Here is a 14205-nt window from a genome sequence, read left to right on the forward strand (position 1 = left end):
GCCATATGGTACTGCGGGTAAGAATAAACTAGTTAAGAGGATGAAGAACAAAATAAGAAGACTCCCAAAAATAGCTAGAAAACCAACCTGTTGCCGAGGTTGTTAGCTGCTGAAGATGGTGCTAATTCCGACCCTAAGGGGAAGGAGTTGGCATTATTCTAGGGTTTGATCATAAGTCATTCTGGATGCAAGTCTTGTTTCTTAAGTAGGGTTCATGATAGGAGCACAAAGTGTGAGGTTTTTAATATGTATTTTCCCTCATTTGGCTAAGTTATTTTCTTAAAATTACTAATTATAACATAGTTTCTATTTTTAGGTACTTCAAGGTCAGAAATGGAGAAAAGGGGCGAACAAGAGCAGAAATGAGCGTAAATGAAGGATAAGTCATTTTAGAAACTTTCCTCACTACTACACAAAGTGAATCACACGACATGTAACAGACGACATACGACATTTTGGTGTCGTCTGAGTGACTCAGACGACATATTAGTTATATTTATCGTCTGTTCTCAAACTCAGCCAACACATTGTAATCAATTGAAATTTGGTGAAATTGACAACTTTAAGACAACAGTTACTAGGACATGTGTTGTCTGAGAAATCAGAAAAAACAAAAAAAAATTATTTTACATTTATTTTTGTAGCCAAAACACAAATCCTGAAATCCCTATCTAGCTAAATTCCCTCCCTTGGTCGTATCAAAACCAAAAACTTCCCTCCCTTGGTTGAAAAAAATTAGGTCATTCTCCCTCCCTTTCGCTCTCACCATCTCACCAGCCTATCGAGAGTGAAATCGATACATTCTCGCTCTCACTCTCTCTCGCTCTTGCCTCACTCTCTCTCCGCCTCTCACTCTCACTCTCTCTCCGCCACCCCAGCTCGAAGTCGCTACCTGGTCCGGTGGTTTACTCTCTCCGCCGCCTCAGCTCGAAGTCGCCGAAACTTAAGACCGCATCAACTCCGGTTGAGCTAGATAATTGATTAGTCTACAGGTACTATATCCCTCTTTAATAGGGCCTTTGTTTGATTAGGGTTTGGAAATTTTCAATTTGGGTTTGTTGGGTATGATTGGGTTTGGGTTTTATTCGAGTTTGAGATTTTGAGATGTTGATGTCATTGCTTGTTCTAGTTATAAAATATTGATTTGTTTAGCTTTTCTGTAGAACGTGAATTGGGTGGTGTTAGGGAGGTCCAGGGGTAAAGACTCCACTTCTTGTTCAGGTGAATTGTCTTTCTTCCTCTTCTCTGGTCTGTCTTCATCTTCTTCTTCTGATTTTGGTTTCGCACTTGGTTGAACTTTTACAGAGAAAATGGAACTGGGTCTTGCTTCACGTTCTTTTGATTCCTTTGACTTTAAATTTGGAATTCGTTTACAATAATCGGTCAGTAACTCAGACTTTCAAGAGATAAATTCTTGAAGTAGGTTGTTCTTGAGCATTTTAGTTTGGTTGTTGTTAGTTCACATATTCTTTTCTCCCTGGTAGTTAGTGTCATCTTTTATTCTAGAATCAGTTTTGTGGGCTTGAGGTACTATCTGAAATGTGCTGTTTATTTCCTTTTTCTTTATGTTTTGGTTATGCTGAAGGATCTTAGCTCATGTACTTTTCTTCCTGATTTTATTTCTCCTTTTGTTTTTCGCTATCCACTGGATATTATGCTTTTTGTCCTATATTTACTGAACAATTGCACTGCCTTGTTGTATTACAAATCAATCGTTTGATATAAATCTTTTATCCAAGCCTCTAACTGTTTCTTCTACAATTCCAGAATGCTCATAGAAAATCTGTCCATAGGTGGTGCAATGAGAAGGGAGATATCATTTGTGAAATCTGTCGTCAGGTAATTCGCTAGAATGCTTTCATTCCTTTGCATATGCAAGTGTCATTTTCATGATCTTTTATAAAATCTGTTTGATTCCATTTCTAAGTTAGGGATTAGTAATTTTGGAAATTCCTTATATTCATATAAGTAAAGCAGCTTCGTTTATTTAGAAGCTATCATTGTCATGCTTTCCCACTTCTTTTATTGCGATTCGATGTATCATGAGAATATATTTTTTCATATCAATTAACTATCATCTATGTAATTTATTCTAGCATGTGACCATTTTCTGGTAACTTTGATGATTTCAAATGGTTTATTTGAATCTTCTCCAGTCATGAATTGCACAGTTTGTGTTCTCTATGATGAAAAAGTTCTTTTGATGCAGCCTTACCAACCTGGTTATACTGCCCCATCAGGCAAGTTCACAATTTACATAGGCCTTTTAACTCGGTTCACAATCCCACAATTTACATTATGGGATTTTTTTTTCTTTTGGTTTTTCAGAATTAAATTTTGGAAAGATGGCAGGATGTATATATATGATAGTGCTCTTTGTATTACAATCTTCAGGCCAATATGGTGTAGACATTGTCTGTTTTGACCTTTTATCTTTTGCTTCGCAGTGAGGCATGGACAATCTCTGGTACCCCGTTGGATTTACATGATCTTCGACTATTGGCAATTGAATCTGAATATGATGAGTATGCTGATACAAGTGCTAATGGAGCAACTTTTTGCCGCTCTGGTTTTTTTATTTTTTTTATTTGTTCAGCTTTTCTGCAGAACATGAATTGGGTGGTGTTCAGGAAGTCCAGGGGTAAAGACTCCACTTCTTGTTCAGGTGAATTGTCTCTGTTCTTCTCCTCTTGTCTGTCTTCATCTTCTTCTTCTGATTTTGGTTTCGCACTTGGTTGGATTTTATAGAGAAAATGGAACTGGGTCTTGCTTCACATTCTGTTTTTGATTTAAGTAAAAGGAAGATGAAATTAGAGAATTTTCTAAGTGGTCTGGTTTTTTTTTTTTTTTTTTTTTTTTTTTTTTTTGCAAATTGGATGTTAGTGGAAATAAGGATATTTGATGTAATGGTAAAGTGCACCTACAGATGGATTCAGGATTGCGGTTGAATATTTGGGATTATATTGCATCTAATTATATTGGAAATTAGTTTTTGTGAATGTCACCATCCTTGGTCAAGATTTCTATGCGATGTTGGGAGATTCTTTGGCTGTATTTAGCATTTTTAATGCTAATACGGCTTGGTCAAGTATTGGTTTGCACTTCATCACTGGTCCACTAAGTAGCTACTTTGGTTCTAATTTTCCATGGTATTCATAGTACAAATATCTATCTTGAACATCAATTTTAATGTCATAAACGATATAGTTTGGTTCAAAGCAATTCAACCATGTTTGAGTCCTGATTAGTAAGTCTGCTATATTTCATCATTACTGACAAGCTTGGTTCTGTGATAGTTGAGCATCATTCTGGTGTCAACATATTTTGGGAAAACTTGAAATGGTGAAATTGCAAATATCCAATATTCATGTTTATGTACAATGACTGTTTTACTTTGCATAGTCCTAGTACTGGGCCAATTAATGAGTTTGTCAAAGATTACACTACCTTTTTTTTCTTTCTTCTTTTTTTGGGTTTTGAAGGTGCAGATTATTACTGATTAAAAATAAAATCTACAGAGTGGAAAAGATATCCATGGAGAAGAACTCACTAGATATACCAGCAATAACACCAAAGAAAGAAGAAAGAAAAACTTAGCAGTAGCACCATAATAGTATTGCCTTTCTTTTCATTAATGCCTTTATTTGTTGTGTGTAGGTTGAAGCTGCCAAAGGTTTCCTAGGAGTCTTAAGAACTTACTTGGGTTCGCTTTGCTCTAATCTTCGTTCACACACAATTACAAATGTACAATCGAATGACAATAAGGTGAATTCCACGATAATGATATTTGTCTGATGTATTTAGGCTATATATGACATTCTGGCAATGTACTGCAATGTTCTGTATTTAGGCTATATTTACAGAGTAGAGTTGGCTAATGCTAGTTTTCCAACTCATGGGGATAGGCACATTTCTATGCTTTACTTTGTGACGTAAAGTTTCATGGGGATAGGCATATATAATCATGGAGGAGTGTCAGTTTATGGAACCTTGGCATCTTGCATATACCAGTTGTTTGGGTCCTAATGTTGTACAGAATAAAATGCAGATCAAATAGCCTATTCCGATTGAATGTGAAAATTGTCAACTTGCAGATGCAGTGAACACTATGTATAGGCATATTCATACTATGATCATGTACTTGATTTACCAAATAATCAAATTAAGTGCTGCAGATCTAACACACACTTCAATTAGAGGTGTCACTACTTCTGAAAGAGAGTTTCATTGACTCATTTCCTAGTCGTGATCGACCATTTATGAAGGTGTGTTCCTTGACATTTTCTCATGTTGACTGTGATCATACTTAAACTGCTTATCGTCTTAACTTGGAGAATTTGCTAGTTGTTCTGTATTCTCTCTCATATATATATATATATATATATATATATATATATATATATATATATATATAATTGTTTTAAATGCATGCATGTATGAACAAAATACTATAGCTTTTTTGTGATTTCTAAAATTAATATTGCCAAAAGAAAATAAATAAGAGACACAACCCAGTTCATCTTTCTGAAATTGGGCCACAGCCTTGGTCAAGAATTGATGGTGTTGATTTCTGTATTATATTTTTGAATGACTCCAGTAAGATGTCACAATGAATAAAATAAGTTTTAAATTAATTCATGTAGATATTACGCCCGATACTAACCTCCGTACTCTTTGCTTTTGACAGTGATTTGTAATCTTGCTTCAATGCTTATTCTGGGTGCTCTTTAAATTGAATGGTATAAAGCTGAAGGCTTATTGATATATCTTTTTCCCCCTATTGCTATACAGCTTTCCGTGGACACCCAACCATTTACTGTACATACGGACCTTGTTCTCTCTTTCTTTTAGAAGGCCCTGCAATGAAAGGTCTGGCCTTGAGTTATATTTTTGCAATGAAAAGTATCTTGTACCAAAAATGTGAAATAGGGGAGTGTGTTTTGAGTCGATTATATCGGGTATTAGTCAAAGACACATGTAAGCATTTTTTTAGTTCAGTTGAGACTTTGTTCTTTAGATTTGGTTGGACATGAGTTGATGCTAGTACTTTGAATTGATAATGTAAGATTTGTGAGAATGATGTATGAGAATGTAGTAAATGACATTGGAACTTCGAATTTCATATCAGCCTATTTCCATATCAATTGTGCAGATTCGATTCCAACATGTATAGGATTAGTAATTGTTGTAATGCAAACTATCACACAACACACAAGAGCAAAAAGACATAACACATATTGTCCGAGGAAAATTCAGACAACATTATCTAGCAACTTGTCACCTTAAAACTATTCAGACAACATTGGCATCCAGCAAAGTGTGGTCTGAGGTTCATTCAAGACAACAAATGCATCAACGTCAATGTTATCTTAGATAACATTCAGACAACATTGGCATCCTCAAACTTGTTATATAACGTTAATTCGGACAACAAGAAAAATAAAATGTGTGGTCTGAAATTCATCCGGTACAACACATGCATCCAAGAGATAGTCATATTAATTGAATTTCAGACAACACCGGAATCCATATAATTGTTATCTTAGATAAGATGCAGACAACATTAGGTAATCGAAAGTGTAGTCTGAGGTTCATTCAAGACAACACCATTTCGAGCAAATTGATATTTGTAATGCATTTGACACAACATCTAGTAATCAAAAATGCTTGTTTGATGTTTACTTCACATATCAGGTCTCGTACATTATTGCCGTTGAAGATATTTAGGAGACAACATTGGCTTGCAAAGATTGTTGTGCTTGGTGAATTTCACTCAACACCCCGGCAGTAAGCTGTTGTCTGAGTTCATACCCGACAACAGACTACTGTCATGAATAGAAATTTGGTAAATTTAGACAACACATATTTAGGTACAAATGTTGTGTGAATGACCAGAGAGACAATTAAAAAAGAATGTTGTCTGATGGGGGAGATCAGACGGCACGCCAGTTTACAACATCTCCATTTTCATTCAGACAACAGGCTTTTGACTGTTGTCTGATTCACTTTGTGTAGTAGTGCCTCTTTCATTTTAGGAAATATTTCCTATTTTGTTTTAGGGAACTTTCTTCCATTGAACTTTCCTATTTCTGATTTTCTTGTTTTAAAGAGAGAATTTAGGAGTCCATCCATTTGAGAACTGTTGAGTGATGAAATCAAGGAAACATGAAGGATAAGAAGACTTACATAAATAAGGAGGAAATCAAAGAGTTTTCATTCACATAAATTCTTCTTATTTTGTGGAGATAAAAGGGAAGTTTTTATTGTCAATATTTATTCTTAATTATCTTATTTCTTATTGATTATAGACTCCAATTAATTTATGATTTTTCTTGATTATAGGAGTTCGTTGTGAGCACAAATCTTGCAAGAAGAAATTAGTGCAATTCAAATGAGAGGAATAAGGGATGTATCTGGTCACTATTCAATGAATATACCGTGAGTCATTAAAGGGAAAAGAGATCAGAAAATTCAAGACTCTGTCATGAGAAAATCAAGGAAAATCAAGGAGAAATCACCTCTAGATGAATGGCCATGATTGCATCACAAGAGAGGAGGATTCCACTATAAATAGCAGCAATTCTTGAAGCCAAAACCATCACTTCTTCATGCAAAATTCAGTTCATTAGCCTAGCTCTCTTCTCTTCAAAACCCTCTCCAAAATTCAGAAAAAGCCTCTTGCTGTGAAGAGCTTTAGGACTTCTCCAAGGTTGTTCGTGTTCTTGAAGGCCTAGCCCTGTGTTCTCTTGACGTTCTCCAAGCTTCCTTGAAGATCAAAAAGTGTAATCCATGGCCCTTATTTCTGTTTTCGTACTCTTTAGTATTGAATTTCAGATTTTGATTATGAACTTTGTTATTGGAGTTGGATTTTTGTTAAGAAGGAGTTTATGTTAGTAATTTTCAGATTCATTTCTTTATGTTGTTGAGTTGTTTATGATATCTCTACAATTTGATTTCGTGCCATCCTTTTATATCTTTAAGCATATGATTTTGGTTGAACAATGATGTTAATCTGTACGTTAATAAAGTCAAATTTGTGTTCTAATTCACCTAATCGTTTTAGGGCAAAAATTGAAGTGGTAAAGGCTATGTACAATGGTCGAGATTATATGCTACATGTTTCGTGCGTTTGTAACTTTTTATGGATGCATACATGTTTGAATTCAGAATTCTAATTGCACTTAATGATTCATATTTAATGTTGACGGATGTTCTTCAGTATTAACGTAATGTTTTATATGAAATATTTTAAGTTATGGACTTTTCCTAACTTAGGAGATTAAAAAGAAGAATTAAAGTGGTACTCGATCTCTTCAGACTTGTACTTCGAATTCATTTCTGATATTTAGTGTTGGCACGATTTTAGGTTGTATAGATTGAAACAACTCGTTGCATGTTGATATGGTTTGAAAATTCTGATTTGAGTGTGAAGAAGTCGATCATTGTAGATACTTTTATTTGTTTTGTTTTTATTTTAAGTAGATTAGGAACCAACTTTCAAACCCCCATTTTATTCTTTTATTTGTTAATTGACATTTTTGTGTAGGTGTACCCTACAATACCCGGACTGAACGATCTCTGCTTATCCTATACTGACAACTACATTTTGCAGGGTTAAATTGTGAGGCTATTTCAGTCGCATCAGTTCACTCTCCATATGCTTTTCTAAGATGTTTCTAGTTTGTTTTTGTACCACAATTACATGCTGGCAAAAGTAGACTAGATGATTGATTTTGCCTTAGAAAGCGAGGTTATCTTGCTTAGTGTAGGCTTGCTTCCAACGAGGGTCCCTTAGATTTGTAATGAGTTTAGTTTTGGCTTAGATAGGTTTGTGGTTCTGTCGATCAGTTTGCTTATGTAAGTTTTGTTAGATTCTGGCCTACTTTATGGCTTGATTACTATTGCAATCAACTCCTTTTCAAAAAATTAAGGAGCTGTACTTAGCCTTTTAACTATTTTAAAAAGGTGAATTGGAGGTTTGATAAGTAGGAAATGTTCAAATATCAAATTTAGAGATCCAAATAGAACCACATTTTGCTAAATGGCCTTAGTGGTGGAAACAAAACAAAAAAGTAGAATGTACTATTTGGAAGACGATGTTCAAATTTTTTGTTTTTGATAATTTGTTGATATATTCAGAGTGGGACTCTAATGAGGACCATTGAAATGAGGACTTCTTAATCAATGGTTGTGAGACCCATTTTTTCCATCACATGTCCGCAAATCAACCCTTAAATGTTTGGATATTCATGAATAGATCATTCCTGCAAATTTTCCACCAAATTGAAAATCGTTAAGGCATTCATAATCGTGATTTATCGTTTAGGAACATGAAAGGTTCATGTTTGACATATTTGGTTCGTCCATAGATTTGATCTAGTTCGGTAACTTAACAATTAACAATTTCGAAGAAAATTTTCAGAAGTGATCTACTTATGCATACCTAAACATCTAATGGTTGATTTGACGTAATGTGATTAAAAAATGAGTCTCACAACCGTTGATTAGAAAGTCCTCATGAAATGCTCATTATAAAAGTCTTCATTAGAAACTCTCTCGATATATTCATATTTTTATAGGGCCATGGAAAAAAAATAGTTTGCTAGCTTCAATTAACAGTGAAGATTAATTACTGCCATCATTTGATTGATAGCTTGGAATCATATCCTTGATGTTAACCTAGCTAGCACACACAAGGAACACAACTCAACAAGGTAACTAGGGTTTACCAAAATGTGTAGAAGTAAAACAAAAAGGACTACTCGATCGGCTGCAACGGTCTCCCATCAATGATTCCTGAGGAGCCAAATATATTTATAGCAGCTGGAAGTATCTGAAATTCTGAATGCTAGTATCTGTAATTATGTTTCCAGGAACTAATGAAATTAAGAAAGGCCTCCAAAATCTTACAGGAGGTTCCAAATACATTATGCAACGTAATCTACAAGAAACGGGTGATTCTTTGTAGCTGCTACTCCCAATGAAAGGGAAGTGTTTGAGGGCTCTGATGATGATGATGTCCCTGTGACTCATCAGATCCCATGTGGAACATTCCTGAGGACTGATGAACATTATGTGCATGGTCACTTGATCCATGGGAGACCAGAACTGAATCCATTGGCTCTATACTGTTGCTGTTGTTGTTCCCATGAAGGCCGAGGCGGTGGTGGTGCATGAGAGATATCGAATTAGGCTGCTGCATCATGTGTCTCAAACCCATCTCAGATGTCTGCTGCTGCGTCTGCGGTGATGACAGAAGAGAGAGAGCACAATCCGAATCGGGGTGGATTCGAGTTGTTGTTAACCTGTCACAAAACATTTTGCTCTTTTCAGACGCAGCAGCCCCAGAAGTAGCAGTTTCTGACATTGAAATGCTATTCAGAAGGGGCTGGCAGACAGAAGCTCCATGAGTTTGGTTGTTGTTACTACTTTGGAAAAGTGTGAATTGCTGCTTGTTCCCTGCTCCTTTATTGTAGCTGCTGCTGCTGGTTGAGGACCCGATAAACATGTTCTGGTGTTGTAGATGCTGGTTATGAAGCCCCGTATCGGCTTCAGCTTTGACAACTCCAGCCCAGGTTGGGTTCACAACAGTGGTGGAGGGATATACAAGTGAGCTAGAGAATGGCAACAATTGGGTACCTGCAACAAGTGAAGATAAATTAAACAAATGAAAATGCAAGCGAGCAATATGTGATTATAGAAAACAAGGTTTTTGTTTAAACCCAATACCAGATTATATAGATATATACAGAGCTAGGAATAGCACATGCATTGGAAAAGCTAGCATTTCAGCGGCCACTAGATCATCAACTGAGAGAATGGACCACACATATTGATGGAGCTAGCACACTCAGCAAAGTTACTGCTGCTAGATAGGATTTGATTTTATACTCGCAAAAGGTGTTTGTGTGGGTGCAAGAATGAGTCATCTGTTTCTTTTGTGCATGCACATGCCAACTTCTCTAACTTGATTTATATAGGTAAAGTGCAGCACAAACAATGTTGGAGCTAGCTATCTAGCTAACCTTGGTAGTTGGACAAGAAGCTTCCTGAACGCGACAAGGGTTCGGGTTGAGGCTTCCTTCTCCTACGGTTGTGTCCATCAAGACGTTTCCTGCAGCTTCTCTTTCCTTCATCAAATTCCTCCAGTGAATGGAACCTACAAAAGACAGCAAGGTTTAAGAAATTAACTTGACTTTCCTGTGATCATATCTCAGAACAGAGAGAAAACAAATCTGTAGATATCAAAGGAAAGGGTATTTGGTCCTCAAAACATGTAGATCTCTTTAGAGCAAGATAAAGAAGGCTCGGTCCTTATCAATGCATAAGGACATGTAAGAAGGCTTTGAATTTGCAGGACACATTCTACTAAACTAAGGATGATAGGTAAAAAGGAGTTGCTATTTGTTCTATAGTTGAGCAATTTAGCACCAGGAAAGATTCACATCTCACTGTAGTAACCATTCTTTCTTAAACAATGGAGCTGGCTAAGCCTTCATCTCATAAGTAATAGGGGGCAGCACTCTAAATTTTCAAATCCTAAATCATGAAAACTCTGACTCAGTGTAGCAGTGAAAACACAAAAGTACATGATTGCAAAGAACAAAACAACAACCAATGTTTGCACTCACAATATGTGACCTTGTTATAAAATCTCATACCTGCTGCATTGCTGGCAGAATCGTTGCTTCTGACCATTAATTGTGACCATTGGAGTCTTAGAATGCAGCTCACAGACCTTATGGCGCCTATGGTAATCCCTACAAGTACTAAGGTCTGATCTACACCCGTCAACAAGGCAAGAAACTGTCTGGGATCCATTATAAGCTGCCCTTGACCTCTTTGAAGCCCCGGAAGGCGATGACGATGAAGGTTTGGGACCTCCATGTTGCTTCAACATGTCCACCAACTGATTATTACCTGAATCACTCAACTGACCAAGCTTCAAATCAACAGAAAAGTCCCCTTTGATGGCCCTATGTTGATCTCCAAGGTTACTAGACCCATTAACTGTGTCTAAGTTGGAAAAGGTTTCTTGCTCAAGTTCACTTAAATCCCACGAAGATGGTGCTTTCAAGTTCCAGTCCATAAAAACCTCTTTTACTTCTAATTAAAGCTTGTGTTCCCCCCAAACCCCCAACTAAGCTTCTCTCTTGCTGTTTGTAATTGTATCACCTTCAAAGAAGAATGTAGTTCACAAGTTCACCAAAATAAACAGAAGTACATAAGAAAATTTGCAAATTCAGAAATCCAAGCAACTAAGTAATTAATGAGAAACTCAACTCACACAGATTCAAAAGAGTAAAATCCTCTGTCATACAAAACATCAATAAAAAGCCAACAACAGCAATATGCAAATGTAACTACTGTATTAGAAACCCAGAAATCCAATCCAGAACAATTTATGAGGGAGATCATACAGTGAAAAATGAACTAAAAAAATTTCAGTGGCAAAGCAATAAATGAAACTATGGGCTGATTAAAGCACATTGCAATTTTCTAAATCTTCAAAAATGAAAGACAGAACCAGACACACCTAAATTAGAAAGTCAGACTTTTCTAGTAGTTCGGAAACAGGAATATATTAATGATATCTTAAGAAGGTGTTGTTCCAAGAAATTGGGAAGCTTAAGATTGAAACCATTACTATTTTGGACCATAAAACAAAAAAATAAACACAACAAACAATAGGGGAAAAGGAGAGAGGTGAGAGAGAAAGAAAGAAAGAGAGAGTGAGTACTTACAGATAAGTGGTGCTGGCGCAGAAGAACAATGGTTTTCCATCTATTTATTCACTGACATGGATTCCATTAATAACCAATAAAGTGGGTAGTCAAGAAAATAAAATAGAAATCCAAAGCAGAAGACTTTATGAGTTGAGTGTATAGGTTAATTAGTGAAGAATCACTTATTCTACCTGTCAACAAAATGCCATTGGAGGTTTCTGCTGCACATAGAAAGATGGACTTAAAGAAAGAGTGAATAATGTAATGAAAGACTACAACTCTATTAAGAAAATATCAGTGAGAGAGAGAGTGAGGTGAGCTGAAGAGAAACTAGAAGGAAATGAAGGGACCAAGATCACTTCCTTCTCTAACTTTAATAAAAAATTTCTTTTTGTCCATTTAGGGTTTGTTTGAAATTGGTGCAACTGTGAAAGTAGTAGTAGTATAGAAGAGAGAGAGAGAGAGAGAGGGAGATGGGAAGAGAGTGACAGCTTAGCTTGTTTGTAGCTTTCAGACTTTTCTAATGCTAACCAAGAAAATGAAGTACAAAGAGGAAAGGGCAGAGATGGAGGAGGAGAAGAAGATGATGATGATGCTTAGGACAAACCATGTGGCATTGTGTTTCACATTTCATGGCATGTCTTTCTTTTGGGCTTCTTTTAATTGAGACCTCTTGTGTACCCCACGCTCCTCTCCTAGCGAGTGGGAAACAAACAACTACCCTTTTCGAAAAAATAAAAAAAATCTGGGAGCAAATTCCATAACATAGTTTGAATTGAATGGAAGTTTCAGAATTATTAGTCCAAGAATTAATGTAGGGTGTGTGTTTGTGTGTCCCTACCCCTATAATAAGGGACCCCTTAAATATTGTGGATTGATAATTCACAATTGTAGGCCTTGTGAAATAGTTAGATTGGCTGTTGTTGGGTTGTTTGATGCAGCTATGCCTATCCTAATGGGAGCTCACAGAGAGGGAGTCCCATGATACAGGAGTTGCTCAACACACATGGAATTTGATTTGCAAGGTGTTGCTTGTTGCACATGGATTTCGATAACTACATTAGTACTTTCTCTCATATGTCCATTAGTCAAGATCCAGTGTTCAAATTAATTCTTTTGTAATTTCGCATATGCCATATAAATGATATCCGGCTACCGCCACAGTACAAATAATTGAAGTTGGTGAATTGAAAGGTCAAAATGAAACCTTTACTTCTAGGGTTTATCATTAAAAATACTTTATAAATTATTCGACTCGGTTAAGCATCTTTCCAAATTTTTGTGGGAGTTCATAAATGAACAATTAATATTAAAAGATTAAAACCGACAAGTACTTTGTTATTGTCACAAATTTTAAATTTTCATTCAAGTTTTTCTCTATCTTCTCCCATATGACATGCAAATTGGTCATTATAAATGGGTTCCACCAAAAAATCCCCAACAGCAAACGCTCAACCCACGTATTTCATATTCTTGTTAATTTCACTTCATAACATCATATTAGAACTATAATGGTGTTCGCCTTGTTAATATATGATCAATAAAATTATGCTCAATTACCTTTAGATGTAAATCCATCAGTGGAAAATAAAACAATTTAACTAGAAAAAAATATATTCTATTCTACCATTAATTAAGCATAATTTTCTTAGTCAATTACTGATTTGGTGAACATTATTGCAGATTAGTATACACTAAATGTCTTCACATACCTGATGGGTGTGTGAGTAGTGGTTGGTTATTTGAACTAGATAGGTATTAGGATGTGTTTTCTTCATTTTTCCTGTTATTTAATGTAGATAGGCAGCTGTGTTTGGGATGAAATCAGATGTCCCAAATTTCTGTGTCCCAATTCTGTCCCCTCAACATGATTGGTTCACAGAGATTAAAAAATGGAACAAAAGATTAAGAAAATATTTTTTTTAATCTCTGTGGACCAATCATGTTGAGGGGACAGAATTGAGATAGAATAATGGGGATAGCTAATTTCATCCCGCTGTGTTTATGTGAGGATAATACTCTCGAAATTTGGTGTTATAATTGACAAACCGTCTTCTCTTGAACTTTTAATAATGTCATCCAAGTCCAATGAAACGTCACACTAGTTATTCGAGCTAACTAGGATCGAGGTTTTCTGCATGAATGTTAAGTTCCACAGATATCTCTGCCGCCCCTCGTTTCTTCACAAGTATGAGTAACACGACACCTTCAAGGATTCAACTTTAAAAAAAAGTCTGCATTATTCCAAATAGTGCTTTACACGAGTTTCGTATGGATCTTATGCTAAACCATATAAACGTAAACATGCATGATCGTGATTAATGGTGGGTGATCAATACAATTCCAAGTTAGAGGAATTACTAGCTAGCTAATTTAAGGGAATCGATGCACGATTTGAGTTGAACGTGCATGATGCGTATGAAACTAGAGCCCCACGAACTCATTGTTAGAATCATCCTTGCAGATTACATTCTAGTTC

General features: G+C 35.9%; 1 protein-coding gene across 1 annotated transcript; it reads right to left on the reverse strand.

Annotated features, from left to right (window-relative positions):
* Positions 1 to 8744: 8744 nt before the first annotated feature.
* LOC133746336 (squamosa promoter-binding-like protein 13A) lies at positions 8745 to 12344 on the reverse strand. The gene is made up of 5 exons (XM_062174521.1): positions 11918 to 12344; positions 11745 to 11784; positions 10662 to 11175; positions 10026 to 10159; positions 8745 to 9639 (listed from the first exon to the last, which is right to left on the reverse strand). Exons 3-5 carry the CDS (start codon positions 11087 to 11089, stop codon positions 8972 to 8974), a joined length of 1230 nt encoding a protein of 409 aa, XP_062030505.1. The 5' UTR covers positions 11090 to 11175; positions 11745 to 11784; positions 11918 to 12344; the 3' UTR covers positions 8745 to 8971.
* Positions 12345 to 14205: the final 1861 nt, after the last annotated feature.

Source organism: Rosa rugosa, chromosome 4 (genome assembly GCF_958449725.1).
Source record: "Rosa rugosa chromosome 4, drRosRugo1.1, whole genome shotgun sequence".
Lineage (NCBI taxonomy): Eukaryota > Viridiplantae > Streptophyta > Magnoliopsida > Rosales > Rosaceae > Rosa > Rosa rugosa.